Here is a 27726-nt window from a genome sequence, read left to right as displayed (position 1 = left end):
TTTTTTGGTTGCTGAGTCGTATTCCATTGTATGAAAATACCACAATTTATTTATTCATACTTTTATAGATGGACATTTGGGTTGTTTCCAGTTTCTGGTTATTATAAATAAGACTGCTATGAACACTTGTATACAACTTTTTCTGTGGACATATATATTTTTTCCTCATGGGTAAATATCTAGGAGTTGGATTGTGGATCCCTCAAGCCAAATCTGAGGCTTTGTATTTGACTTTCAGCCATCCTATGCTGCATGGATTGGGAAAAATCAAATAAATGTGCATCTCTCATCTTGCGTTGGATTCCTTCCTTCTTTTATAAGTCAAATTCTCTGCCTGGAGAACTTAGTAATTCTACAATGCCTTCAAATTATTGTTTTTAAAAATATTTGTCTAGAGGCTATAATTTTTATTTGTAAGGAGGTTAATGTAAACTACTTCCTACTATTACCAGAATAGAAACTCTAAAAGTGATTATTTTAAATTGTTAAATCTGATTCTATCCCTTCTCTGCTCCAAACCCACCAAAGGCTTTCCATGTCCCTTACGATCTTCCAATTGCATTTAAGGCCTTACATGATCCACTCTTATAATTGCCTTTAAGACCTTAGGTGCTCTATAATCCCCTTTATACCCCTCCGTCCACTACCTATCTTCTTGACCTTCATCTTTTAGCATCCTACATCTGGCTCAGTTTGGATACTTGAATCTCCTTATTTCAAATGTTCTTTTCCTGGATTTTCATATGGCTGCTCTTCCTTATCTTCTTCAGCTCTTCGTTTAAATGTCACATTGATCAGTGAGTCTTGCCCTAATTATCATAATGAAAAGTGCCCCCAACTCTATGGTTCTTTCTTTTTTCTTTTTAAAAAAAATATATTTTTATTGATTTCAGAGAGGAAGGGAGAAGGAGTGAGAGATAGAAACATCAATGATGAGAGAGAATCATTGATTGGCTGCCTCCTGCACGCCCCCTACTTGGGAACGAGCCTGCAACCCGAGCATGTGCCCTTGACTGGAATCGAACCCAGGACCTTCCAGTCCCCAATCCAATGCTCTATCCACTGAACCAAACCAGCTAGGGCTCTATGGTACTTTCTTACTTCATTTTTCTCCATAAAATTTATTATCTGGCCCACTATATATTTTACTTATTTTTTTATTGTCTGTCTCTACTACTAAACAATAAGCTTCACAAGGGCAAGAATTTTTGTCTGTTTTGTTCACTGCTGTATTTCACTGCTTTAAGTGCCTTTGGGATATAGTGGGTTTATAAAAATAGTTGTTGAAAGAATAAATAGCAATATCCGTGCTTTATAAATTGTCCTATTTAACGTTTAGTTTCTTAGGTTTTCTTATAAAAGGATACTTATATTTATTGGTAGAGATAAGAACAGTAAAGAGAGGAGGGTGTGGATTGTATTTTATATTTCCTAGTTGGTTTTTAAAAAAAATATATTTATATTGATTTCAGAGAGGAAGGGAGAGGGAGAGAGAGATAGAAACATCGATGAGGAGAATCATTGATCAGCTGCTTCCTACACACCTCCTACTGGGGATCAAGCCTGCAATGCGAGCATGTGCCCTTGACCGGAATCGAACCCGGGATCCTTCAGTCTGCAGCCCGAGTCTCTGTCCCCTGAGCCAAACGAGCTAGGGCTATTTCCTAGTTTTTTTTTGTGTGTGTTTTTATTTTGGTTGTACTTTAAGCCTTTTGTGGTTCACCTGTTTCATGACTTGAATTTTGCTGGAATACTAGATTCAATCATTTACAGCTTGTCCTCTTTAAAAGTGGGAATATGCCAGTAGAGAGAATTGCTTTAGCTTGAATCAGATTCTCAAGGGGGAAAAAGTGACATCATTAGCTGTTGATGCAGCAGTCAATTTAAAGAGGTTTAGATCCAAGAGACCTTGATCAATTTTATTTGGCACTGAAATGTATTCTCTGCTTCATACATAATTAGCTAAAACCAGAACCATTAATAAATTAAATAAAGATTTCACTAATGCCAAAGAACTGTGCTGGTAGCAAAATTACTCTTATTATGTCATACTATTCAAAGATGTGTACTTGCTAAATAATTTTGATGTACCTTTTCAGAGTGTTGCCAATTGTGAGAGCATTAGTTGAATTATATTTCAGTGTCCTCAAACTTGTACTATTAGCTTCATATATTCTTGGTATATAAAGAGGTAGCAAACAGTTTGAAGGTTGATTCATTGATGTTTTCCCTCAACACCTTACAACTTGGATATCAAGACCATGATTAAGTCCCTAGCCGGTTTGGCTCAGTGGATAGAGCATCGGCCTGTGGACTGAGGGCTCTGGGTTTGATTCCAGACAAAGGCATGGTCAGGGGCACATGCCCAAGTTGTGGGCTCTATCCCCAATAGGGGGCGTGCAGGAGGCAGCCAATCAATGTTTCTCTCTCATCATTGATGTTTCTATCTCTTTCTCTCCCTCTGCCTTCCTCTCTGAAATCAATAGAAATATACTTAAAAAAGAAAAAAGACCATGATTAGGTATTTTGGTCAAGTCTGTGGGTTAAGGAGTATAATTAAGTTCCATGCCAGCCTAGCGGTAAGACTAGGTTGACTTTTTTGTTTTGTTAATCCTCACCTGAGGATATTTTTCCCCCCCATTTATTTTTTTGAGGGAATGGAAGGGAGGGGGAGAGACAGAGAGAAACATCGATGCGAGAGAGACACATCAGTTGGTTGCCTTCTGAACATGTCCCAAAGTAGGCTGGGATCGAGCCTGCAGCTGAGGTACATGCCCTTGACTGAAATCAAACCCGCAACCTCTCCATTTGAGGGCCGATGCTCTAATCACTGAGAAAAACCATCCAGGGCCTACATTGACTTTTGTGGCATCTAAACTTGAGGGTAAAAGTTAAGAAGTATCTCTAAGTTGTGATATTTGTAATAAAACATTTGTACCTCTTACGATTTGATGTAGCAGCGGTGTTAAAAAAAAAGACATTGGTTCAGTTACATTTGGATTTTTAAAAAATATATATTTTGCCCTAACTGGTTTGGCTCAGTGGATAGAGCGTCGGCCTGCAGACTAAAGCGTCCCAGGTTCGATTCTAGTCACGGGCATGTACCTTGGTTGCGGGCACATCCCCAGTGTACACAGCTTTATATAGATGTATGTTTTAATTTCTCTTGGGTAATACTTAGGGGTGGGTTGACAGAGTTTTAGGGTCGGTGTTTTATAAGAAACTGCCAGACAGTTTGTACTATTTTACATTCTAATCAGCAATTTTTTTACATCCTGGCCAGCACTTGGTATTGCCATTCTTTTAAATTTTAGCATTTTAATGTGTGTGAGGATATTGAACATAAGGATGTTGAACATCATTTTTTGTGTGTGTTTATTGGCCATTTGTATATTTCTTTTGTCAGTTATCTGTTCAAATACTTGCCCATTTTTTGTCTATATTTCTTTGTCTTCTTCTTGAGTTGTAAGCACTCTTTATATAGCTTGGATATAAGTTCTTTGTCAGGTATATGTATTGTGAATATTTTATCAGTCAGTGGCTTACTTTTCCTTTTTTTTAGTGGTGACTTTTGAAGAACAGGATTTTTAATTTTGATGAAGTCCAGTTTATGGTTTATGATTTTAATATTCTAGCTAATACCTATCTCAAGATCACAAAGATTGTCTTTTGTGTTTTCTGCTAGAAGTTTGAAGATTTTAGTACTTACATTTAGTCTATGTCCATTTTGAGTTCATTTTTGTGTTTGGTGTTAGGTAGGGTTGCTGTTCATTTTGTTTCCATGTAAGCATCTAGTTATTAGATGCTAGTAGCTAGCTCCAGCATCATTTTCCTTGGCATCTTCACCAGGAGTCAATTGATGGGTATAAATGTCTATCCTGTTGCCAGTGCCACATTGTCTTTATTGCTGTAGCTTTATAATAAATCTTAGATATAGGTAGTGTAGCTTCTCCAACTTAAAAAAAAAATTGCTTTGGCTTTTCTAGGTCTTTGCATTTCCATTTAAATTTTAGAACCAGCTTGTCAGTTTCTATAAAAAGTGCCTGCTGGGAATTTAATTGGATTGCCCTAAATCTGTAAATCACTTTTGAAAGAATTGACATCTTAACAATACTGAGACTTTAAATTCATGAACATGGTATATGTCTCCTCATTTTTTTGATATATCACAATTGTTTTATACATGTTTTGTCTTCATTACTAGACTTGGAGCTTTTGGGTCAGAGATGGTAAGTTTATTGATTTTGATGTCTCCAGCATCTAAAGAAGTTAGGTCCATACTCTTATGGTTTTTCTCCTTTCTGGCTGCTGCTTTTAGTCACATTTGCTACTTTCTCCTTGTTTCCACAACCTCTAAATTTTGCATTGTGACAGAACTCATTTGCCACTTTTTGGTGATCTTAATTTTGATCTCTTGGTGAAGATGCTGTTTATTTTCCCCATTGCATCATTACTTTTTCTTTTGTAACTAAAAAACCATTGTGGGTAGATACCTTGTGACTTTGCATTCCACATCAAACTTTCACCACTTAGATTTAGTATCCTTTGCTGATTCTTACTTGGATCAGTTTCTTACAACTTTTTGATTTTGATATAATTTCAAAATTAGGTAAAAGTTGCAATAATAATATAAGGAACTTCCATATATAGAGTGTCCCCAAAATATGTAGGCACACTTTTTTTTTTGGTAGCTATAGGATTTTGATTAGTTTTCCTGAGTAACAATGATATGAAATGTTTCTATTTACTTCTTAGTTGATACCTGATATTATGTTGTCTTGTTTTCATTTTTCTAAAATTTCTTTATTGATTAAGGTGTTACATATGTGTCCTTATTCCCCCATTACCGCTCCCTCCCCTCCATCTCCCCCACTCATGCCCTCACCCCCCTGTTGTCTATGTCCATTGGTTAGGCTTATATGCATGCATACAAGTCCTTTGGTTGATCTCTCCCCCTTACCCCCACCCTCCCCTACCTTCCCTCTGAGGTTTGATGGTCTGATCGATGTTTCTCTGTCTCTGGATCTGTTTTTGTTCATCAGTTTATGTTGTTCATTATATTCCATAAATGAGTGAGATCATGTGATATTTATCTTTCTCTGACTGGCTTATTTCGCTTAGCATAATGCTCTCCAGTTCCATCCATGCTGTTGCAAATGGTAAGAACTCCTTCTTTTTTACCGCAGCATAGTATTCCATTGTGTAGATGTAACACAGTTTTTTAATCCACTCATCTGCTGGTGGACACTTAGGCTGTTTCCAAATCTTAGCTATTATAAATTGTGCTGCTATGAACATGGGGGTGCATATATCCTTTCTGATTGGTGTTTCTATTTTCTTGGGATATATTCCTAGAAGTGGGATCACTGGGTCGAATGGGAGTTCCATTTTTAGTTTTTTGAGGAAACTCCATACTGTTCTCCACAGTGGCTGCACCAGTCTGCATTCCCACCAGCAGTGCATGAGGGTTCCTTTTTCTCCACATCCTCGCCAGCACTTGTCGTTGTTGATTTGTTGATGATAGCCATTCTGACAGGTGTGAGGTGGTACCTCATTGTCGTTTTGATTTGCATCTCTAGGATGATTAGTGACTTTGAGCATGTTTTCATATGTGTAGGCACACTTTGAATAGTTATTAATTCCAATGTTTCTTTCTTTTCAGATTTAACCCATTGGAATTAAGAATTAAAGTGTGTATACATTTTTGGGGGATACCCTGTATTCTTTACTCTAATTCACTAAATTTAAAAAAATATATATTTTTATCGATTTCAGAGAGGAAGGGAGAGGGAGAGAGAGAAAGAGAGAAACATCAGTATGAGAGAAAATCATTGATCAGCTGCCTCTTGCATGCCCCACACTGGAGATTGAGCCTGCAACCCTGGCATGTGCCCTGATTGGGAATCGAACCGTGACCTCCTGGTTCATAGGTTGATGCTCAGCACTGAGCCACACTGGCTGGGCCAATTCACTAAGTTTTTACATTATTAATCTGTTAAATGGTGATAATAAGAATAGCTCTCTCAAATAGTATTGGTTTTGTCTCCTACTTTCACTGAAAAGAGTTTGTTTTGTTTCTCTTACTGTTCTGTGTAACTGTAAAGTGTTCTTTCATAACTCTAGTTATTCTTTCTATATTTCTTCATTTAAGGTTTCTGAATACTGGTCATTTTCTGTAAATTTTTGTGTGGGTTTGTATATATGCATATACCTACATTTGAGCTTAGCAGTGTTATTTTTCTTTTCAAATGAATCTTTCACGTGATCTTGGGACAAATATTTTTTAAATCACAAAACTCAATAGAAAGGCTATGAAATTAAAGAAAGCCAATCCACAAAACTATTTTCAGTCATGACTTTAAAAAAAATTACCTTTTCTTGTGAGTGTTCTTTGATTCATTTCAATTCAATTCAATCTACATATATATAAAAGCCTAAGTGACCGTTATGATCGGTTGACCAAACGACAGGTCGACTGGCTGGTAGCTATGATGTGCACTGACCACCAGGGGGCAGACGCTCAATGCAGGAGCTGCCCCCTGGTGGTCAGTGCACTTCTACAGCCAACCTTCCGTGGCTGGCCAACCTCCTGCAGTCCCTCCCCCTGGCCAGCCAGCCAGCCTCCCGTGGTCCCTCCCCCCTGGCTGGCCAACCTCCCGTGGTCCCTCCCCCCAGGACTGGGCGAGACAGCCCTGATTGGCCCCCATCGCTGGCCAGGCCAAGGGACTCCACCCGTGCATGAATTTGTGCACTGGGCCTTTAGTTTATATATAAAGTGCCTACTCTATTTGAAAGTTACTATAGAAAAAAAATAGGTGATCAAAATGCCTTATATTTACAATGCTTTGTAATTTCCAAAATACTTTGAATATGGGAATTTAACTCTTTATTTGATATTACCAATAACTTAGAAAAGTAGATAGTTCAGGTAGATTTATTTCTATTTCATATGAGTAAATTGAGAGTTTAGAAGATTGTGATTTAACCAGGGTTAGGTAGCTCGTGAGTGCAGCTTAAGCATGAACCAAAGTGTAAGCTTTAAGTTCTTTTTAATTCCCCCATATACCTCTATGCAGTGACTAAGCACATATTAATTTATGCAAAATCTCACCACAATGGGGTATGCTGTTCACTTAAAGCAATATTTATCTTCATCATTTATCTTAAGTGCTTACAAGACAGGGATAGAATCAGTTAAATTAGATCAAAGCAGTGTCTTATAGGTTCATATGAATTCCTAGAAGATGACACGTATATATGCTTGTACTGTATATATGAGAGTGGTTATGTCGTGTTTCCCCCCCTGTTTTATTGTAGGCTCTGTTGTATGTAACTGTTGAAAACAGTGGTGGGCTGGTATTAGAGACTTATGGTAATCAGTGTTAAAGTTCAATGCATTAAGGATCCTTACTTAACATGCACTATTAAATTGATATTTTACTTGTGGTGTTATGGATTATGTTTCTGCAACATCTTCCCCATAACTTCTAAAAGGTTCAGTGCCAGAGAGAACAGAACTGTATCTTTATTTTCACATCACATCCTCTCTCGAATAGATAATACTTCCATTGCTCTCTTTCCAATTTGGCTTTGAGTCACTGCTGTGATTATAACTGTTGAACAGGCTTTCAAGTTAGCAATTAGTATTCTGGTTAAGTAAAAATTCTTCTGAGGCTGCCATTCTTACCAATGCAGCTAAGGTAGTTGACTAAATCGGAGTCAGGTTGTCAGAGGCATGTGACAATTGCATTTCATAATACTTCCCTAAATAATGATACTTGAGCTTTACTGGAAATTAAATTTTATACTCATAGTTCTGAGGTTGGAGAAGCCAATAATCTGTCAAGTTCAATAAAGCCACATTTATGCTGCTTTAACCTGTCTTTACTATGTTTGCCTTACTTGATTAACTTTTGCTGTTGTGCTAATTAATAAATTCAAAGGAAATATTCTAATTAGTTTGTGTCATAACTGGGAACCATAGTAAGTTAGAGTACTTTAGAAAGCATGATAATCTATTGGGAAACACCTGCTCACTAGTAGATAGCAATTCTTTGCCTGGCTCTATTCCAGTCTCACTAACTGTGTCTAAATGTGTGAACTTCTTACCATCTGGGTACTTCAATTTCCCTCTAAATTAAGAAAAAAACCCTCTTCCTTGTGTTCTACCTAATACAAGGAGTTTTGAAAGATAAAGGAAGGTCATTGAAGTGATTATGACCAGCATATACTATTTACTAGTTAAAATTCATAACTATTTAAAAATCATTGGCTTTGAAATATACTATTTTAAAATAGTAATGTACTATTTAAAAACCATTGACTCTCTTAGTGTGCTTTATTGCTAAATCTTGGAATTTTTATTTTTAGAACAGATTGTATTTAAAGACTAGTTTTACTGTTGAATTTGACAGGCATGGCATGAGGCCAATATAATGAGCCTGAAGGAAGAATTTGCAGAGTATGCAGGTTAAAGGAGCTCTGGAGCTGACTTTCCATGAAGTCCAGGCTATCTATATTCACTCCTGCTAAGTGAAGATTTGCTTAAAGTTGTGTGTTTTCTTCCTTCTGTATCATCTGATTCTAATCTGCACTTCTCTTTTACAGCTAGAGACGGTTGGATGGCAGCTTAACCTTCAGATGGCTCACTCTGCTCAAGCAAAACTAAAATCTCCTCAAGCTGTATTACAACTAGGAGTGAGCAATGAAGATTCAAAGGTAAGAAATGGTAGCACAATGAAATGATGTGTTTTTTTTTTAAACTAGGTCTTGTACTTTAGCACGGTTTTTGTTCTCTGAGTTGAAAATTTAAACACAATTCAATTAAGATTAAATAAGAAATCGACTGATCCTTATTGTGACAGGTTTTGATGTCATATTTACACATATCACTTTGTTATTTATTTGAAGAAATAGCTTATTTTGTAAGGTGCCTTTCTTGCAAGAACATTTCTTAATGTCTTCTTTTAAATTCTGCAGTGGAAAAAAATTGGTAGTAACCATATAAAATTATAATTTTAACATCTTGGGTATTTGTGGATATTCCTGGGTGTTTTGTGGTTTAGGCTGAATACATATGGTAGAGGGAATATTGTTGTTCAGCCAATACTGGAATATGAAGATGATCTGCATTGTGTTTGTGTTTTTGTAGTAGGTGTGTGCATATGTTTAGATTTCAACTCTTGCAAAATAGAATTTTGGATTAGTTTTGTACTGCATGGTGATTTCTTCTTTAATATTCGTTTCGGAAAACTTGGGTGTGTTTTCAAAGGTTAAAGAGTTTTATGGAATAGTTTTTCTTACTATAGCATAGAGAGAAATGTACCGTATTTTCCGGCGTATAAGACGACTTTTTAACCCAGGAAAATCTTCTCAAAAGTCAGGGGTCATCTTATACGCCAGGTGTCATCTTATAGGGCGGGTATATCCCAAACTCTATGTTTTAACTGTAAAAGTTGGGGGTCGTCTTATACGCCCAGTCGTCTTATATGCGAGGAAATACGGTATATTTCAGATACAATGAGAACTGTTTTTATATTTTTAAATTATAATCATCTTTTTAAAATAGGAAAGGAGGAGTGACCTTTCCCCCTCACCCCCAAACAAATGAGATGTTGTCTCATTTTAAGACATAAAATAGAGGTGAGAATGAGGTAGAAAGAACTGAGGAAGGAGAGATTAATATCGCTGCATGTGATCAGAGAATAATGGAAGACACATGATTATTTAGAACATTTGAAGGATATTGAAGGATGGGAATATTATGACTTATTTGTTAGCACTTCCATTATTTATCATGTCATACACATTTCTGTCTTCCTTAAGGACTGGGTCCAGTGCCTTGCCCAGGTTACATGTCTACAAAATTTTACTAGGTCTTGTACTTTATCGTTAGCATGGTCTTTGTTCTCGGGATTGAAAATTTAAACACAGTTCAATTAAAATTAAACAAGGATTAACAAGATTGAATTGGGTCTTTTTAAAACATTTTTATTGGATTTATTGGGGTGATATTGGTAAATAAAATTATACAGTATAGCTTTCAAGTGTACAGTTCTATAATACATCATCTGTATCATCTGTATATTGAATTGTGTGTTCACCACCCCAAGTCAAGTCTCTTTCCTTCACCATTTGTCTCTCCTTTATCCTTGTTCTATCTCCCTCCACCTCTGCCCCTCTTTCCTCTGGTAATCACCATTCTGTTGTCTGTGTCTATGAGGTTTTTGTTTTTGTTTTAATCTTTTCAAACTTTTTTTCACCCCAACCCACTCAATCCCCTCTCCCCTCTGGAAGCTGACAATCTGTTTTCGGTATGTGAGTCTGTTTCTATTTTGTTGTTTCTTTATTTTAGTTTTTTAAATTATTCTTTATTGTTGAAAGCATTACATATGTCTGCATTTTCCCTCCATTGACCTCCTACAGCCCACCCCTAGCCTTCCCTCCCTACCCCAGGTCTTCAGCACCCTATTGTCTGTGTTCATGGGTTATGCATATATGCATACAAGGTTTTTGGTTGATTACCTCCCACCTACCCACCCCCTCCAGCCTTCCCTCTGAGATTCTGTACTCTGTTTCATGCTCCGAATCTCTGGATCCAATCCGTTTATCAGTTTATTTTGTTACTTAGATTCCACATATGAGTGAAATCATATGGTACTTGTCTTTCTCTGACTGGCTTATTTCACTTAGCACAATGCTCTCCAGGTCCATCAATGCTGCTGCAAAGGGCAAGATTTCCTTCTTTTTTTTGACCGAGTACTATTCCATTGTGTAAATGTACCACAGCTTTTTTATCCACTCATCCATTGATGGATACTTGGGCTACTTCCAAATCTTGGCTGTTGTAAATAACACTGCAATGAACATAGGGATGCATAAATTATTTGATTTAGTGTTACAAGTTTTTCATGGTTTCTTTGTCCTTCTCCATGATGTTGAGTATCATTATAACCATTACTTTGAACTTTATCCTATACTAGAGGCCTGGTGCACGGATGTGTGCACTGGTGGGGTCCCTTGGCGTGGCCTGTGGGGATTGGGCCGAAACCAGCAGTCCTACGCCGCCTGCTGCTCCTGCCTGCCGCTCCCGCTCATCCTGGCCCCGCTGTGCCTGCCGCAGGTTCGCACAGTCCCTATTGAGAGAGGCTTGTGCTGCCGCAGCAGCGTTCGCTAGCTGTGAGCCCTGCATCTGGCGACCGTTGGTCAGCTGAGCGGCACTCCTGCTGTGGGAGCACACTGACCACCAGGGGGCAGCTCCTGCATTGAGCATCTGTCCCTGGTGGTCAGTGTGCGTCATAGTGACCGGTCAACTGGTTGTTTGGTCATTTAGGCTTTTATATATGTAGATATATATATTTTATATATATCTACATATATAAAAGCCTAATATGCTAAGTGTCTGGCTCGACCAGTCGCTATGATGCACACTGACCACCAGGGGGGCATACATTCTGACTGGTAGGTTAGCTTGCGGCTGGGGTCCAGCCAATGGGGACTGGGCGAGATGGGCCAGACACGCCCTGGAGCCTTCCTGCGGTCCCCCCCGCAGCCGGCCAGCCCCCATCGTCCTCGATCGGGACTGGGCACAATGGCCCTGATCGGCCCCAATCGCCGGCCAGGCCAAGGTACCCCACCTGTGCACAAATTCGTGCACTGGGCCTCTAGTATAGATAATAAAAGCCTAATATGCTAAGTGTTCAACCATTTGACCAGTCGCTATGATGCGCACTGACCACCAGGGGGCAGACACTCTGACTGGAAGGTTAGCTTGCTGCTGGGGTCTGGCTGATCAGGACTGGGCGAGATGGGCCAGACACGCTCTGGAGCCCTCCTGTGGTATCTTCCTGGCCCCGATCGTGCACCGGTGCGAGAGACTCCACCGTGCACCAGGCCTCTAGTCCTACATAATAAAGAGGCAATATGCAAATTGACCATCACTCCAACACACAAGATAGCCACCCCCCATGTGGTCAAAGATGGCTGCCCCTATGTGGACACAAGATGGCCACCACAAGATGGCCAGCAGGGGAGGGCAGTTGTGGGCGATCAGGCCAGCAGGGGAGGGCAGTTGGGAGGGACCAGGCCTGCAAGGGAGGGCAGTTGGGGGTGGTCAGGCCTACAGGGGAGGGCAGTTAGGGGTGACCGGGCTGGCAGAGGAGGGCAGTTGGGGGCGACCAGGCCTGCAGGGGAGGACAGTTGGGGGGGACCCAGGCCTGCAGGGGAGGGCAGTTGGGGGGGACCCAGGCCTGCAGGGGAGGGCAGTTGGGGAGAACCAGGCCTGCAGGGAAGGGCAGTTGGGAGCGACCAGCCCAGCAGGGGAGAGCAGTTAGGGGCAACCAGGCTGGCAGGGGAGGGCAGTTAGGGGTGACCAGGCTGGCAGGGGAGGGCAGTTAGGGGCAATCGGGCTGGCAGGGGAGCAGTTAGGCATCAATCAGGCTGGCAGGGGAGTGGTTAGGGGGTGATCAGGCTGGCACGTAGAACCAGTTAGGGGCAATCAGGCAGGCAGGCAGGTGAGCGGTTGGGAGCCAGCATTCCTGGATTGTGAGAGGGATATCCGACTGCCCACCGATATCGGGCCTAAACAGGCAGTCGAACATCCCTTGAGAGGTCCCAGATTGGAGAAGGTGCAGGCTGGTCTGAGGGGCACACCCTCTCCCCTCCCCCCTCCCGTGCACGAATTTCGGGCACTGGGCCTCTAGTCCTATATATAATAAAGAGGTAATATGCAAATTAACCCTCATGGCATCACAAGATGGCTGCACCCACAGCAGAGATGGGGTTCCCATAACCTGCGCCCACAGCGGAGGCGGGGTTCCCATAACGAGTGATCAGCAGGGACCTGAGGCTACGTGGCACTGGGCTGGGGTGGGGGACCTGTCATTAAGGACCACACTCTACTTTTCTCTAAACACTTGTTCTTTTCTGAAATGAGAGTGCTGGAATTCTTGACAAGTTAGAATGTTAGGTAAAAGGAATATGAGCATAGATGATGTTTTAAAAACCAACTTTGTTAAAGGAAGGGAAGCTGTTATTAAGAGGAAAATTAAAAGTTAATCCTGGTTAATTTATGATGCAAAGTACCATAAAGTACAAAGTTGTTATACTTATGAAATTGGCATTTATTTAAAACAGGAAGCAGTAAGTAAAATTATTTTAAAGGTATATTTTATAGGGTAGGTATCTTGAAAATATACATATACTAAAATTATTCTGATATGATTATAGTCAATGTAAATTTGAGAGAATATTTTGATGGTATTTACTTGAGCTGCTGAACTGAAAACTTACTGTAATTCACTGAAGAGTGTGATTTCTAAGAATCTCTTCTCATTCACTTCCAACATACACATGAAAAGTGCAGCCTGCAGTGAAATTTTAATTGCTATCACATTTGATAACATTGTTGTACTGCTCTCCTTTCTCTTAGAACATTTCTGTCTCAAGGCTTTCCTGTTTTGCTACTAATTTTATCATGGAAACTGGGTGATTGTAATTTTTCCTACAGTATTTGATATATACTCTAGTTGTTTTCAGTTAATTGTCTTAGTGTTTGTCTATTGCATTTAGCAAAGTAAGATTATTTTCCTGTTTCACAGATATCTCAAAAGGAGTTTTCTGGGGTGTTTCATTTGTTTACTTTTTTTTTTTTTTGTCTATTTCATTAGGGGGCAGTAGAGCTCTTTGCTTTCCTAACCTCTGGTAGTCACATTATTATTTGAAATAACATTCAAAATAATTTGTGAAGTCAGTAGTTGTGGGAAATGCTTGTGTTTACATTTCTAATCTGTATATAACAATAGAATTTGCTTGTTTCCATAAACAAAATTAATGCCTATTAATCACATATTGTACAGAACAAATAAATTAAATCATCATGATTTCAGTGTTTAATTTGTATGTGATCATTTGCCAAGATGAAATATATTAAAAGCCTTCTACACTGTTGACTTTTTTTGTTACGTTCTGTCACTTGTATTAATTTCTTTATGACAAAAGAGTCTAAAAATCCCCAAGATAGTTGAATGGCTGTATTAAGTTATTGTATAACTAATTTTAGGCTAATCATTGACAATTGAAATTTCCTTATTTATAGAGAATAGCAGTATTATATGTAACAAATGTTGGTAATTTTGAATGGCATCAAAATTTTTAACTTTGAATATCAGGAAAACACTGAAATATTTAAATGTTGTATTATTTTTGCTTTATTGCATTTTCCCCAGTAAATTTGCTGTTCAGGACAATTATGTTTTGTTAATAAGTGATTCTAAATTTTTTTTGGTATATCATTTAAGAAAGTCCTGTGTTATACTTTTTGTTTCTTCAACTGGGATGAAATCATCTTGATAAGAACTTTCATTTCTATTAACGTTAAATTGAATTCTGCTCAGGTTACAGAAAGTACTTTATGGATGGGTAATTATGATGTCAAATGAAGTTAGGACTTTCGAGACCACTTTTTTTTAGTTAAAGTTCTTTATTTTTATTTTCAAAATTTATGACAGATTCTATCTGAGTGAGAAGAAGGGGTGAAGGGAAGCCCTTTTTTTGTGTGGTTACTTTGTGCTAGACATAGTTTTACCTCCAACATCTCTATCAGATATGAATACTTATTCTTGCTTTATAGATGGAGAAATGAAAACACATAGAGGTTATTGTCTTATGTTATACAGCTAATAAACAGTAGAACTAGGATTTGAAACTAGACAATTTTACTTCAGAGTCCTCTATGCTATATTCATTGCTAGGACACTGTATTATGCTTATTTAATAATTTAGCACTTGATCCTATAATATGTGTATATGTTTCAAAGTGTTAAAATTGTTCTGAAATGCAATGATTATCTTATTGTTATTCTTCATTATGAAATTATAGTTATATGGAGTCAATTTTTCTTTTTCTTTATTTGATTAAGTTGAAACAATTTTACACTCTAAGTCAATGAGAGACATGTGACTGTTGGGTTTGGTAGATTGACTTCTCTAATGACCTTGACAAATAGTAACCTCAGTTACAATTGAGTGAAAGAAGAAACCTGACTGATTAAACTAAATAAAGAATTTAAAGAGAGAAAGGAAAAGCAACCATATAGTAAACCCTTTTAAGAAGAAAAGAAATAGGATAGTCAATGTAAGCAGAATGTGACTTCAGTGACGAGATAGTAGAGGAGGTTTGTATGCTGATACCTCAGATCCATTGGAGGAGAAATTGATGCAGGACAGAGAGAGATATAAGTTTCTTGAGAAAGTGAGAAGATAATGAGGTCCAGAGCATAAATGGAAGGGTTGGATTTTTGATGGGAGTGGGAACATATGATTTGTTTTAATAGGAAAAAAGGAAGAATACAGGTTAGGTTAAGTTTTCTCATGAGTAAATTGCATTGTTCAATATTGAATTCAATCCTAAAAATTTGACCAAAGGGAAATGACAAACACTTTTCCTTCCTGGCCTAGTTTAAATGAGATTTTGAGCATGTTTTATGTTAGGTACCATATAAATGTTTAAATATATCTTTAACATATTGTGCAAATTATGTTTATTTCACATTTTTTCTTTCCTTTATATGAAAAATATTTAGAGGAAATTAAACGTACATGAAGAGGAGGAATCACTTTTACTGTATAACCTATTTCTCTTCTTAGAACAGGTTATTGGACACTGTTGGCTGTTTTATGGTATTAGGAAAAGTGAATATTTTTGTAACAAGTTCAACACAAAATCTTTTCTTTATGTCATATTCTTTTTCTTTTTCCTTTTTTTGAGCTTTTCAACTGTCTTTAATTTTAATGACCCAAAATGATGTACTCTTTTACAAAAATTTTATGTCTCTATATAAAAGGTTTAAAGGGCTTAATCAGATCTTCACATCTTGCATCATCTGGCTTATTACAGTAGGTCCTCCAGTTACGTCGGAGATCTGTTCCTATGGCACGATGTAATGCGACTTTCCCCGTAAGTTGGGAACCCACCCACATAAGCACCTACGTCACTCACATGGAGCACATACACAGCAGTAATGAAGTGAAACAGTAAAAAAAATTTAAGCCCTGACCAGTTTGGCTCAATGGATAGAGCGTCAGCCTGCGGATTGAAGGGTCCCAGGTTCGATTCCAGTCAAGGGCATGTACCTTGGTTGCGGGCACATCCCCAGTGGGTGGTGTGCAGGAGGCAGCTGATTGGTGTTTCTCTCTCATTGATGTTTCTAACTCTATCCCTCTTCCTTCCTCTCTGTTAAAAATCAATAAAATATATATTTAAAAAAATTTAAAAGAAGATAACAATTCCTGACCTTTACTTGTAGTAAATTAATAATAAAAAACATAAAGCACACATGTACATACGTCGTACATACGTTGAAATGACAGAACTTTTTTTTTTTTATAAATAAATGGGAGATGGTGACATATTCATGAAACGATGTACATAGAGTCCGACGTAACCCGGGGATTGCCTGTATTTGGAATTGTGGCCATCCTAAGATTCCTAAGGATTGTGAGTCTGGTTTGGCTATTTTCTTGTTTGTATTTAGCATCAGCTCAGCATTATCACTTCTGTGCTTTTGTTCTGTATCTGGATATATATTTGAGGGTCTGAAGGTAGCTATTTAGTCAGTACACAGAGAATAGTGTATTTCAGTCACGTTATCATATAATGGAGAATGATATCCTTAGGCAGTGGGAACATATCATAACTAGGGTCATAGATGAACAGAGGGGTAGAAATAGGGTTAGTGAAGCAATATTATTTATCTTACCACTTATCCCACTCCTTGCTACTAACAAAATATCAGACGTACAGAATTAATATAATCTAATTTTTACAAACCCTGATAACTTATTTCAAAAAGTATTGATCCCAAATCTAATTAATGAAGTAACAAACTATAAACAACTTTAAAATATTATATATTAAGTTTTGAAAAATATTTTCTTGCAGATGATGTGATATTGTATGTAGAAAACCCTAAAGATTCCACCAAAAAACTATTAAAATTGATAAATGAATTCAGTCAAGTAGCAGCGTACAAAATAAATATCCAGAAATCAGTTGCATTTATATACATCAATAATGAACTATCAGAAAGGGAAACTAAGAAAACAACCCCATTTACAATTGCTTCAAAAAATACAATTCCTAGGAATAAATTTGACCAAGGATGTAGAAGACCTGTACTCGGGAAATTACAAGGTACTGAAGAAAGAAATTGAAGAAGATAAAAATAAGTGGCAGTCTATACTGTGTTCATGGGATAGGAAGTATTAACATTGTTAAAATGTCCATACTACCCAAAACAATCTTTAGAGTCAATGCAATTCCTACTTAAGATACCAATGACGTATTTCATAGAACTAGAACAAATATTTGAAAAATATATATGGAACCACAAAAGATCCAGAATATTCACAGCAATCTTGAGAAAGAACCAAGTTGGAGGAATCATACCACCTGATAACAAACTTTACTACAAGGCCATAGTAATCAACAGCATGGTACTGGCATAAAAACAAGCAGATAGATCAGTGGAACAGAATAGAGAGCCCAGAAATAAACCCACATCTTTATAGTCAGTTAATATTTGACAAAAGAGATAAGAACATACAATGGGATAAAGATAGTATAGTCTATTCAGTAAATAGTGTTGGGAAAATTGTACATATATGTGCAAAACACTGAAACCAGACCAACTTCTTACACCACACACAAGAAAAAATTCAAAATGGATTAAAGACTTAAATGGTATACTTGAAACCAAAAATATCCTAGAAGAAAACATAGGCAGTAAAATCTCAGATATTTCTCATAGCAATATTATTTCTCATCTGTCTCCCTCAGGCAAGGGGAAACAAAGGAAAAAAATAAACAAATAGGACTACGTCCATCTAAAAAGTTTTTGCACAGCAAAGGAAAACATCAACAAAATGAAAAGACAACCCATTGAATGGGAGAACATATTTGCCTAATAATACATTTGATAAGGTTTAATATCCACACTTTATAAAGAATTTATACAACTCAATACCAAAAAAACCCCCAAACAATCCAATTAAAAAAATAGGTAAAGGACCTGAACAGACAGTTTTCCAAAGAGGACATACAGGTGGCTAATAGTCATGAAAAGATGCTCAATGTCACTAATCATCAGAGAAATATAAATTAAAACCACAATGAGATATCACCTTACACCTGTCAGAATGGCTGTTATCAATAAATCAACCATCAAGTGTTCAGGATGTGGAGAAAAGGTGATGCAGATGATGTGATACTGTATATAGTAGCCACCATGCTTTCACAGTGCGTTCTTTGCCATTGGTCTTCATTGAGGTCCATGGCTAGTCCATCATCTGCATTGTGCACTGTTGGTGGTGATGCAGATTGGTGCAGCCACTGTGGAAAACAGTATGGAGCTACCTCAAAAAATTAAAAATGAAACTGCCTTATGACTCAGCAGTTCCACTTTTGGGACTATAACTAAAGAAACCCGCAACACTAATTTGAAAGAATATATGCACCCTTATATTTCAACCCTCTAAGTTTGGAGATGAGAAAATTCAGGCTCAGTGAGGTTAAGTGATTTGTTAGTTGATTATTAATTAGCATAGTCAGAGATACCTTAATTTGACACAGTGAAGGGAACATTGGATTTAAAGTGAGAATACTGATTTTAAATTCATAGACTGTGGTCAAGAATCTGAATCTTTCTGTGGAAAATTTCCCAATTTGACAAAATCCCTGCCTCTTAGGTTTATTGATAGAATTAAATGATATCATGTCTGTAAAATGATTATTATATTTCTCACATAGTGGACACTTAATGTTAATTAAATTTGAATTTGTAATGTTGTAATTTAACATTTTGTTAGGAACATAAATTACTCAGGAAGATATTTTTAGGGATGTAATATCTTGGAAGATAGTTGAATACTGACGTGGTGGCTTGTACAATAGTTTGTATTCAGTGTTATAGTATTCTACTTTGTAGCCAGGCTATTAGAATTGAGATTGAATTGTCTTAGCCATCATTTTAAACAAATCATTGTTCCTTTTCTCTTAATTAGTAGAGATGATTCCCAAATGAATATGGAGGAAAAATACCACATCCTTAATTACTAGTATTTTATTGTCGTCTACTTGAACTCCCTGTGGGATTTTTCCCCCCACCCACAGTGACCTTTCGTAGAGTATGTGCTCTGAAAGAACAAATCCACAGGGGTAGTATGGCAATGTGCCAATTATAAATGTATTTTTCTATTATAGTAAACCATATTTCATTTATATCATTATTCTCAATTATAGTACTTAGTATTTACATGGTAGCTTTCAGCTACAGGGCCTAAAACTCTTTACAGATATTGAGTCCTTTGAGGCAGGGACACTATAATCATTCTTTTTGTTAAGAGAGGAGGAAAACGGTATTATTTAATTGTTAATGCTATAATGAGAGAAGAAATAGTCTAATAAGTTGTAATTATAAGAGGGTCTCATTTTAAATTGAGAAACGGAAAGTTCTGCCTCATGTGAATAATGCTCAAATTTTCACCCCCATTTTAATTTGGTTATTTGCTCTACTTTTCAACTGATTGTAATGTACATTGACTTATTTTGATGCTAAAGTACAAGCAAATATGATAATTGTAAGCATGCATCTAGACTGGTTTGATTTAAATTTATCAAGCCTTTTTTTGCTGTATATAGGTACGTAAAAGGATTTATAGATTTCTTGGCTTTTGAGAGTGGATATTGGGTATTCATTTATGCAAAAGTTACATAAAAGTCACCTCCTCCAATATTTTAGGTTGGCATGCTAACGACTATTTAATAATAAGACTGCTGCCACATAATAGTGTATTTATGCTTCTCTTTGATGATATACATGCCCTTTATGAATAAAGTACTACCTAATCCTATATATTTTGGCTCTTTCTTATGGGTGGTGATCTTTGGAGATGGGGAGACATTAAATAGGTTAAGATACAGAAAAATCTAAAAATACAATTAAAACTGGGGCCTAATTAATAGTAATTCATAGAAATAGATACCCATTTCTCATAAAATTTTGCTTATGCTAAGAAGTAAACCTGTAAATTGCCTTTCTATTTGGAGGCTGAGGGGACATCTAAGTCCTTCATAATATTATATAAAATTTGCAGGTGGTTGAGAGACCTCATTGTGTCTATGTAAGTGCTGCCACCTTTTCCTGAATTCTAGTCAGGCTGGATGGGTGGAGCTTATCAAAGCTGAGTTTCTCAATAGTTGCAGTGGACAAACAGTAACCACTATACCTGATAGTATCACATTCAAACAATCAAGAAGATACGATGATATATCTAACATTTATTGACCACTTATTATATGCCAGGTATTATTTTATGTACTTTTATGCTTTGTCTCATTGGACCCTTGAAATTAATAAGCAGTGAATCACATTTTTTATTGTCCCAGAGGGCTAAAAATTAGGTACAATTTAATAAAGTAGCCACCATGCTTTCACAGTGAGTTCTTTGCCATTGGTCTTCATTGAGGTCCATGGCTAGTCCAGTAAACCCTGTTCTCACAATCTGTATGGCTTTATCTTGCTCTTAAACATTTTGTTTTGATGGCTGTGAAACTCTCTTGAGGGTAAGTGATTTATTTCAATTTCCCAGATGTGAGGAGTGAGAGCATGAGCTTGATAGAAGATTGGACTGAGAATTGTTCCTGTTTGTTTGTTTTTTCCTGGTGTGGCTAGGTACTTATAGTCCGCAGAATCAGAGAATTTCTGGTAGTAGAATAGAGTCTGTGCTGGATTTTTCTAGAGAGTACTCAACTGAAGTGGGAGTAGGCAAAAGGTCAGCTGAGATATTGGTTGACCTCTTAAGCCCTTGGGGCAACCAAACTGTGTTGGGGGAACTGGAGTCCCCAGTCAGTCACCTATCCTCAAGGTCTCCCATGGTAGTCATTTTTGTAGGCTCTACTTATACTGTTTTATATGGTAGGAGTTTGCCTTTATTTATGTTAGCAGTATTACTCATCTATTAATTTTTCTCCATTTTAGGTTATTAAAACATATCACGTTCATTAATATAAGAAAAGTTATAAAAATTATCCTAACAAATTAAGGCTCTAAAATTTTTTAGAACAACTCTAACATTTAATTTATTATACTTTAAAAGATCTGGCTGAAGATTACCATGGTTTTCTTTTTTCCCCTCCATATTAATATTGTTGTAGAAAGGGTTTAGACTTTGTTACTAAGTAGTTATGTATCCTGGGACAAAGCATTTCACCTTTCTGATCTTAGTGCTTTTGTGTACAAAATAAAGGGATTGAGTTAAGTGATTTCTGTCATCCAGCTAAAAAAAAAATCTCATATTACATTTTGACAGATAGATAATAGAGAATTAGGTGAATGACTTTGAGCATAGCATTACATAGTAAACACAACACAGGTCTTGGAATTCTGTTTGCCACTTAGCTGGAGAAGCTCAAGCAGGTTACTTATCTGACAGTTTCAAATTCTGATCTGGAAATTTGGAGAATAACGGCTATGTCAGGGTTTTTCTGAGAATTAAATATGACAGAAAATGTAAAAGTGTCTATTATAGCACAGTTTTAGATCATTGATATCTTTTAAAAGCGGTCTTTCAGGTTAGAGCAGGAGAATGGAAATGCCCAGCTCTTTATAAGATCATTATTGAGTTTTGCAAAATGTGAAACTAGCTGTTAACATAAAAGGCATATGGAAGACAATTCCTTCTGTTTTTTATAGTCTCTATAATATCTATGATAAATTGTTATTTGACAGCAATTGGAAGAAAATATTTAGGGGACGATTAGGTCTGTCAAAAGACTTTACTGAAATTTGTTCTTTGGTGCTAGTGACCTTTCCCTCAAGCATTTGAACTTGAATCAGAAGGGAATACTAAGTAAGTATTCAGGCAAAATGTTGAATCAAATTTTTTTTATTTTTTGAATGACTTTGAGCTAGTCATTCAACAACTATGTACATCTTTAGAGATTATGCCAATTTTAGGGGTACTAGAATATATGTAATATTTTTAACAGTTAAAGAAAAGTTATATTTAGAAATATAAAAGAAAAGGGACTCTCAGAACATTTTTGAGGAAATGGTTCACTCAAACACCAATAATAAAAGACTGAATTTGTCAGAGTTTTCTGTTAGCCCCATAATGGTAGCAAATCTTTTTTTTTTTTTAATTCCTTACCTGAGGGTGTGTTTCTATTGATTTTAGAGAGAGAAGGGAGAGAGAGAAATATCGATGTGAGAGAGAAACATCGATAGGTTGCCTCCCATATGCACCCTGACTAGGGATTGAACCCACAACCTAGGTTTGTGCCTTGACAGGGAATTGAACCTGCTACATTTTGGTGTATGGGACAATGCTCCAACGGTAGGGAATCTTAATGCAGTAGATTCTCTTTTGAATTTGTGGCAATTCTGGTTTTTAAAGGTGGTATCTTATTAAACTACTGAATATTTAATTATAATGTGGTTTGCATGTGACCTTGAACTGAGTATATTGGATAATTATGCATTGCTTTATGTATACCAATTTGTTAGGTACATTCTTGGTGGATCAGGCATACTAGTGGTATTTGACCTTAGAATTATTTTGCTATTTTTCGTTAGGATCACAAAATTTTAAATTGTCTCTGGGGTTGGGGTAACAATTTTGGACTTATAGTGGCTGTTTGAAAAATTAATAAAGCTCTACAATAAAAAATATCACCAAATAAAAAGCTGTACACTTTATAGAAAGCCTATCCCTTTAATTATAACAAATGGGAGAAACTTTGAATGTTTGATGAATGTAAAACTTTAGCTAGAGTTATAAATATTCCTTCTCAAGTTTAAAATTAAAAAGTTTATAGATTCCAAGATGGCTGTGGAACCGGTGGAAGCTACACTCATCTCCTCTGGAGCCAAACTGGATTTACAACTAAATTACAGAGCAAGTATCCCGAATAACCAACTGAATTATAGCTGAATAGGAATATTGTAACCATGGATTTACAGAAGCCACATAGAGACTGGTAGGAAGGGCAGAGATGTGGAGAGGGCTGGACCCCGTACCCATGTGCATGGCTGAGAAGCCAGAGGGATATGTTGGCTGCAAAAAAGTACCACTTGAGGAAAGTAGGATCTCAACCCCACACCGGGATCCCCAAACCAGAGCACTAGAGCTGGGAAGAAGAGCCTGTATAGCATCTAGCAGTGAAAATCAATGGGGACTCTGCCACATGGAAGAGGAGGGAACCTGCTAGAAACCCAAGTGCTCTCTTAAATGGTCAAAGCACAGGATCTTGCTCTCAGACCCTCACCCAGGGCTCTGGGAGAAGGAAGGCGACTCAGGGCGTATGGGAGTCATAAGCTGGAGATCTGGGTGGTGTGGCCCTGAGGAGAGATCTGGAGGGTCAGCCACGGAGGTCCCTATGCTGAGTTCCTATCCCACACCTCCCTCAGGCACCATCTTCCCAGGACTGAGTACTCCTATCCTTACAGCACCAGCCTGGGAGTGTATGAACCTGGTCCTCCACCCACTGACAAAACCACCTGCCAAGCTCAAGTCCTGCAGAAAGGTCTGTTGGCTGCACCCAACAGGGACCTTTGGTACAGAAACCTGTATGGCTTTATTAACCAACTAGAGGCCCGGTGCACGAAATTCGTGCACGGGGGTGTGTGTGTCCCTCAGCCCAGCTTGCACCCTCTCCAATCTGGGACATCCCTCTCACAATGCAGGACTGCTGGCTCCCGACTGCTCGCCTGCCTGCCTTCCTGATTGCCCCTAACCGCTTTTGCCTGCCAGCCTGATCACCCCCTAACCACTCCCCTGCCAGCCTGATTGATGCCTAACTGCTCCCCTGCCAGCCTGATTGCCCCTAAGTGCCCTCCCCTGCATACCTGGTTCCCCCCAACTGCTCTCCCCTGCAGGCCGGGTTCTCCCACAACTGCCCTTCCCTGCAGGCCTGGTTGCCCCCAACTTCCCTCCTTTGCTGGCCTGGTCACCCCTAACTGCCCTCCCCTGCAGGCTTGATCACCCCCAACTGCCTGCCCTTGCAGGCCTGGTCCCTCCCAACTGCCCTCCCCTGCTGGCCTGATCGCCCACAACTGCCTTCCCTTGCAGACCTGGTCCCTCCCAACTGCCCTCCCCTGCTGGCCATCTTGTGGCGGCCATCTGGTGTCCAGATGGGGGCAGTCATCTTTGACCACATGGGGGCAGCCATCTTGTGTGTTGGAGTGATGGTCAATTTGCATATTATACTTTGATTAGATAGGATTAGATAGGATAGAGGCCTGGTGCACGGGTGGGGGCTGGCTGATTTGCCCTGAAGGGTGTCCCGAATCAGGGTGGGGGTTCTCTTGGGGCGTGGGGTGGCCTGGGTGAGGGGTCTGTGGTGGTTTTCAGGCTGGCCACACCCCCCGGTGACCCAAGCAGAGGCCCTGGTATCTGGGATTTATTTATCTTCTATAATTGAAACTTTGTAGCCTTGAATGGAGGCCTGGGCCGGCCAGGGCAGACAGAAAGCTTGGCTTCCTCCATTGCTGGGGAAACCCAAGCCTCCTGCTCTCTCCGTGGCTGCAGCCATCTTGGTTGGGCTTAATTTGCATACTTGCTCCTGATTGGCTGGTGGGCATGGCTTGTGGGTGTAGCAGAGGTACGGTCAATTTGCATATTACTCTTTTATTAGATAGGATGTCACCCCGATAAATTCAATGCAAAATAAGAAATAAAATTTAAAACATTTAATTAAAAATGTATGAATCACCAGATAAGAGTTTTAATTATTATGGGAAAAGTGTATAGAAAATTAGGGAGATTTTAGGCATCCTAATTTAACATTTGTAATGAAGATATGAAAAATTAATTGAAGTATCTTCAGATTTTCAATTTTTAACCAAAGTTACTTTTAGGAATACATCTACTTACCAAAAATAGTCACTGACTTTATTCTTAAATATTTGGACTAAGTTCTGTGGAAATTCCCTCTGTAATAGTTTTATCAGCATGCAGAATCAATAATTTCAATATAAAGTCAGCATGATATTTGGACCTTCTAAAAGCAGTTCATGAAATTTGCTTACTGCAATTTTATCCAAATGTGTAAGTGACCTTGAAAACATTAAAAAAAAAAAATAATACCAGTCACAGTGGGGTCTTGTGAAAGAAGTGTCAGTAAACTGAACCTAATTTGTCACTTGGTCAAGAAAAGCGTTTAACGTGGCATTTACCTCAGTTGAAAATAACATAAGCAAATAACTGGATTTTTAAAACATTATTGATGAGTTTGCTTTCATTAAAGCCAGGTAAGTAAAATTATAACAAGTTCTATTGTTGATATAAGTAAATATTTAAACTTTAAGTGTTGTGAGTTTTAAATTTTCAATGTATGTTCTGAAAAATATTAACCACTAAAATATACATGGAACATGTGAATAGGGGCACCATTTTTCCTTTTGCCTCCATTTCCAGGCACTGATAAGAGCTTTACAATAATGTATTTCCATTTCTCTCCTCTAGGCCTTTTGCTGTTGTTTTCATACATTTATCTTACATATTTTATAAATGCCACACTATATCATTATTTTTGTTTAAACAGATAATTATCACTTAAAGAGATAAAATTAAAGTCCCAAATCAGTTGGCTTAAACCAGTGATGGGCAACCTTTTGAGCTTGGTGTGTCAAACTTCACCAAAAAACTGAGCATAACTCGGGTAGTGTGTCACTTTGAGGAAAAAACATTATTTCGCAAATGTTTCATCCTCAGGAGCAGCAAATGTTTCATCCTTAGCATGCGGCCGCCTCAGCGGCCTCGTGTCATCAGAAATGGCTACGTGTGTCAGTGCTGACACGTGTGTCATAGGTTCGCCATCACTGGCTTAAACTATGGAGAGTTATCTGGGTGGGCCTGGCCCAATCAGGTATAATCTTTAAAAGCAAAAAGTATTCCCTGGATGGTGGCAGAAGAAAAAGTGAGAAAGATTCAAAATGTGCAAAGGACTCCATATGCTTCTGGTTTGAAGATGGAGAAATTGGTGAGAAAGAATGAGGGCAACCCCTAGGAAGAGAGCGTGGCTCATGGTTGACAGCAAGGAAACAGGTCATCAGAGGCAAGAATCAGAATCTGCCACCAACCTGCTTTGAAGCAGCTCTTTCCCAGACCCTCCATATAAGAGCCCAACCTGACTGACACCTGATTGTACCCCTGTGAGTCCCAAAGCAGAGAGGCCAGCCAGGCCCGTTGGAACTCCTGACCTACAGAACTCTGAACTAATAATTGGATGTTGTTGTAAGGCACCAAGTTTGTGGTAATTGTTTATGTAGCAGTTAAAAACTAATATACTTTATAAGACCTTTTGTTAATCTGAACATTTCTATGAAGTTCTGTTAGATCTTTCTAAAGTCTTAACATATGTTCTTAAGATCTCTGGATTTGATTTTTACCTGGAAAGCACTTATTATTTGAGAATAATTTTGTCATCTGGAGGTGCTTGTTACTTCACATTGTAATTGTTTAACCCAGCAAGTCCTTAGTTCTTGAGATTTAACAGTTCGTTCTTTAGCTCATCTGTTTCCTCTCATATGTTATCTTACGCAGCCAGAAGCAGCCCAGTGACACTTTCGGTCAGTGATTTCATTAGGAACATTTTCTATTTAAAAATTTTCTGCCAGTATCAGTGTTTCCAAGTGTCCTCCCAAAGTAAAACAAGGATCCCCTTTCCTGCACCTTCCAATCACATTTCCTTACTTTCTTTTAAACCCTCACCAACAACTCTTTCCTGGGCCTTATAGGCTTCTACTAACACTATCCTCAATGCCCTTTAGGGTTTTAACTAATAGTCTACACCTAGTTCTAATGCCAATGGCATCTAAATTCTAAGAATGAGCATCCTAAGACAGAAGTGCATGACAGTTTTATGACCTAGCCTCAGAAGTCACACAGCATACTTTCTGTTGTTTTCTATTGGGTGAAGGAATCACAAAGGCCTGCCAGGTTCAAGGGGGAGGGATCTTGACTCCACTTCTCTATGGAGAAATGTTAAATTCATATTGTAAGAGGGGTGTGTGGGATAAAAGATATTGTCTATACTTGGAGAATTAAATATGCCACAGTCTTCAACATTTCGGCTTGTATTTCAAAATTCCATTTTGTCTGATTTGTAATCCCTTTCAAAGTATAATGCTGCTAACCTGTAACCTATTTCACAGTTATAGATTCATAGGAAAATTTATAGTTTTATTTATAACTAGAGGCCCGATGCACAAAAATTCATGTAAGAGCAGGCCTTCTTTCCCCTGGCTGCCGGCACCGGCTTCCCTCCAGCACCCGGGACCTGGGCTTCGCTCTGGCCACTGCTGGCAAGCACCCAGGACCCGAGCTGCTTTCCTCTGGCTCCCTCCTGCAGGCGCTTGGGACCGGGGCTGCTTTGCTCTGGCCCCGGCTTCGTCTGGAAGGACATCCCGAATGATACCTGGAAGGATGTTTGGTCTAATTAGCATATTACCCTTTTATTATTATAGATAGTCTTATAGTATATCCAGTACTAACTATCTGCTGACTGGTACATTCTAAATTTAAGTGAAGTTGTTATGTGCTAATTCAAGCTGAATTTTTTCTTTTTTCTTATTTAATGTGTTTACAGTTTTATTATTATGTTTTTTAAAATTGATTTTTAGAGAGAGGAAGGGAGAGGGAGAGAGAGAGAGAAATGTCTATGTGAGA

At 38.2% G+C, this 27726-nt stretch overlaps 1 protein-coding gene across 1 annotated transcript in view; it reads left to right on the top strand.

The window, feature by feature from the left end:
* COMMD10 (COMM domain containing 10) overlaps positions 1 to 27726 on the top strand; it is a 155757-nt gene that overhangs the window by 15236 nt on the left and 112795 nt on the right. Inside the window, exon 5 of the mRNA XM_079781623.1 lies at positions 8608 to 8718. Within this exon, the coding sequence (XP_079637749.1) occupies positions 8608 to 8718 (111 nt within the window). The remainder of the gene's footprint in view (positions 1 to 8607; positions 8719 to 27726) is intronic.

Source organism: Cnephaeus nilssonii (assembly GCF_951640355.1).
Source record: "Cnephaeus nilssonii genome assembly, chromosome: 2".
Lineage (NCBI taxonomy): Eukaryota > Metazoa > Chordata > Mammalia > Chiroptera > Vespertilionidae > Cnephaeus > Cnephaeus nilssonii.
Note: the sequence above shows the minus strand (reverse complement) of the source record. Positions and strands in the feature narration are given on the sequence as shown.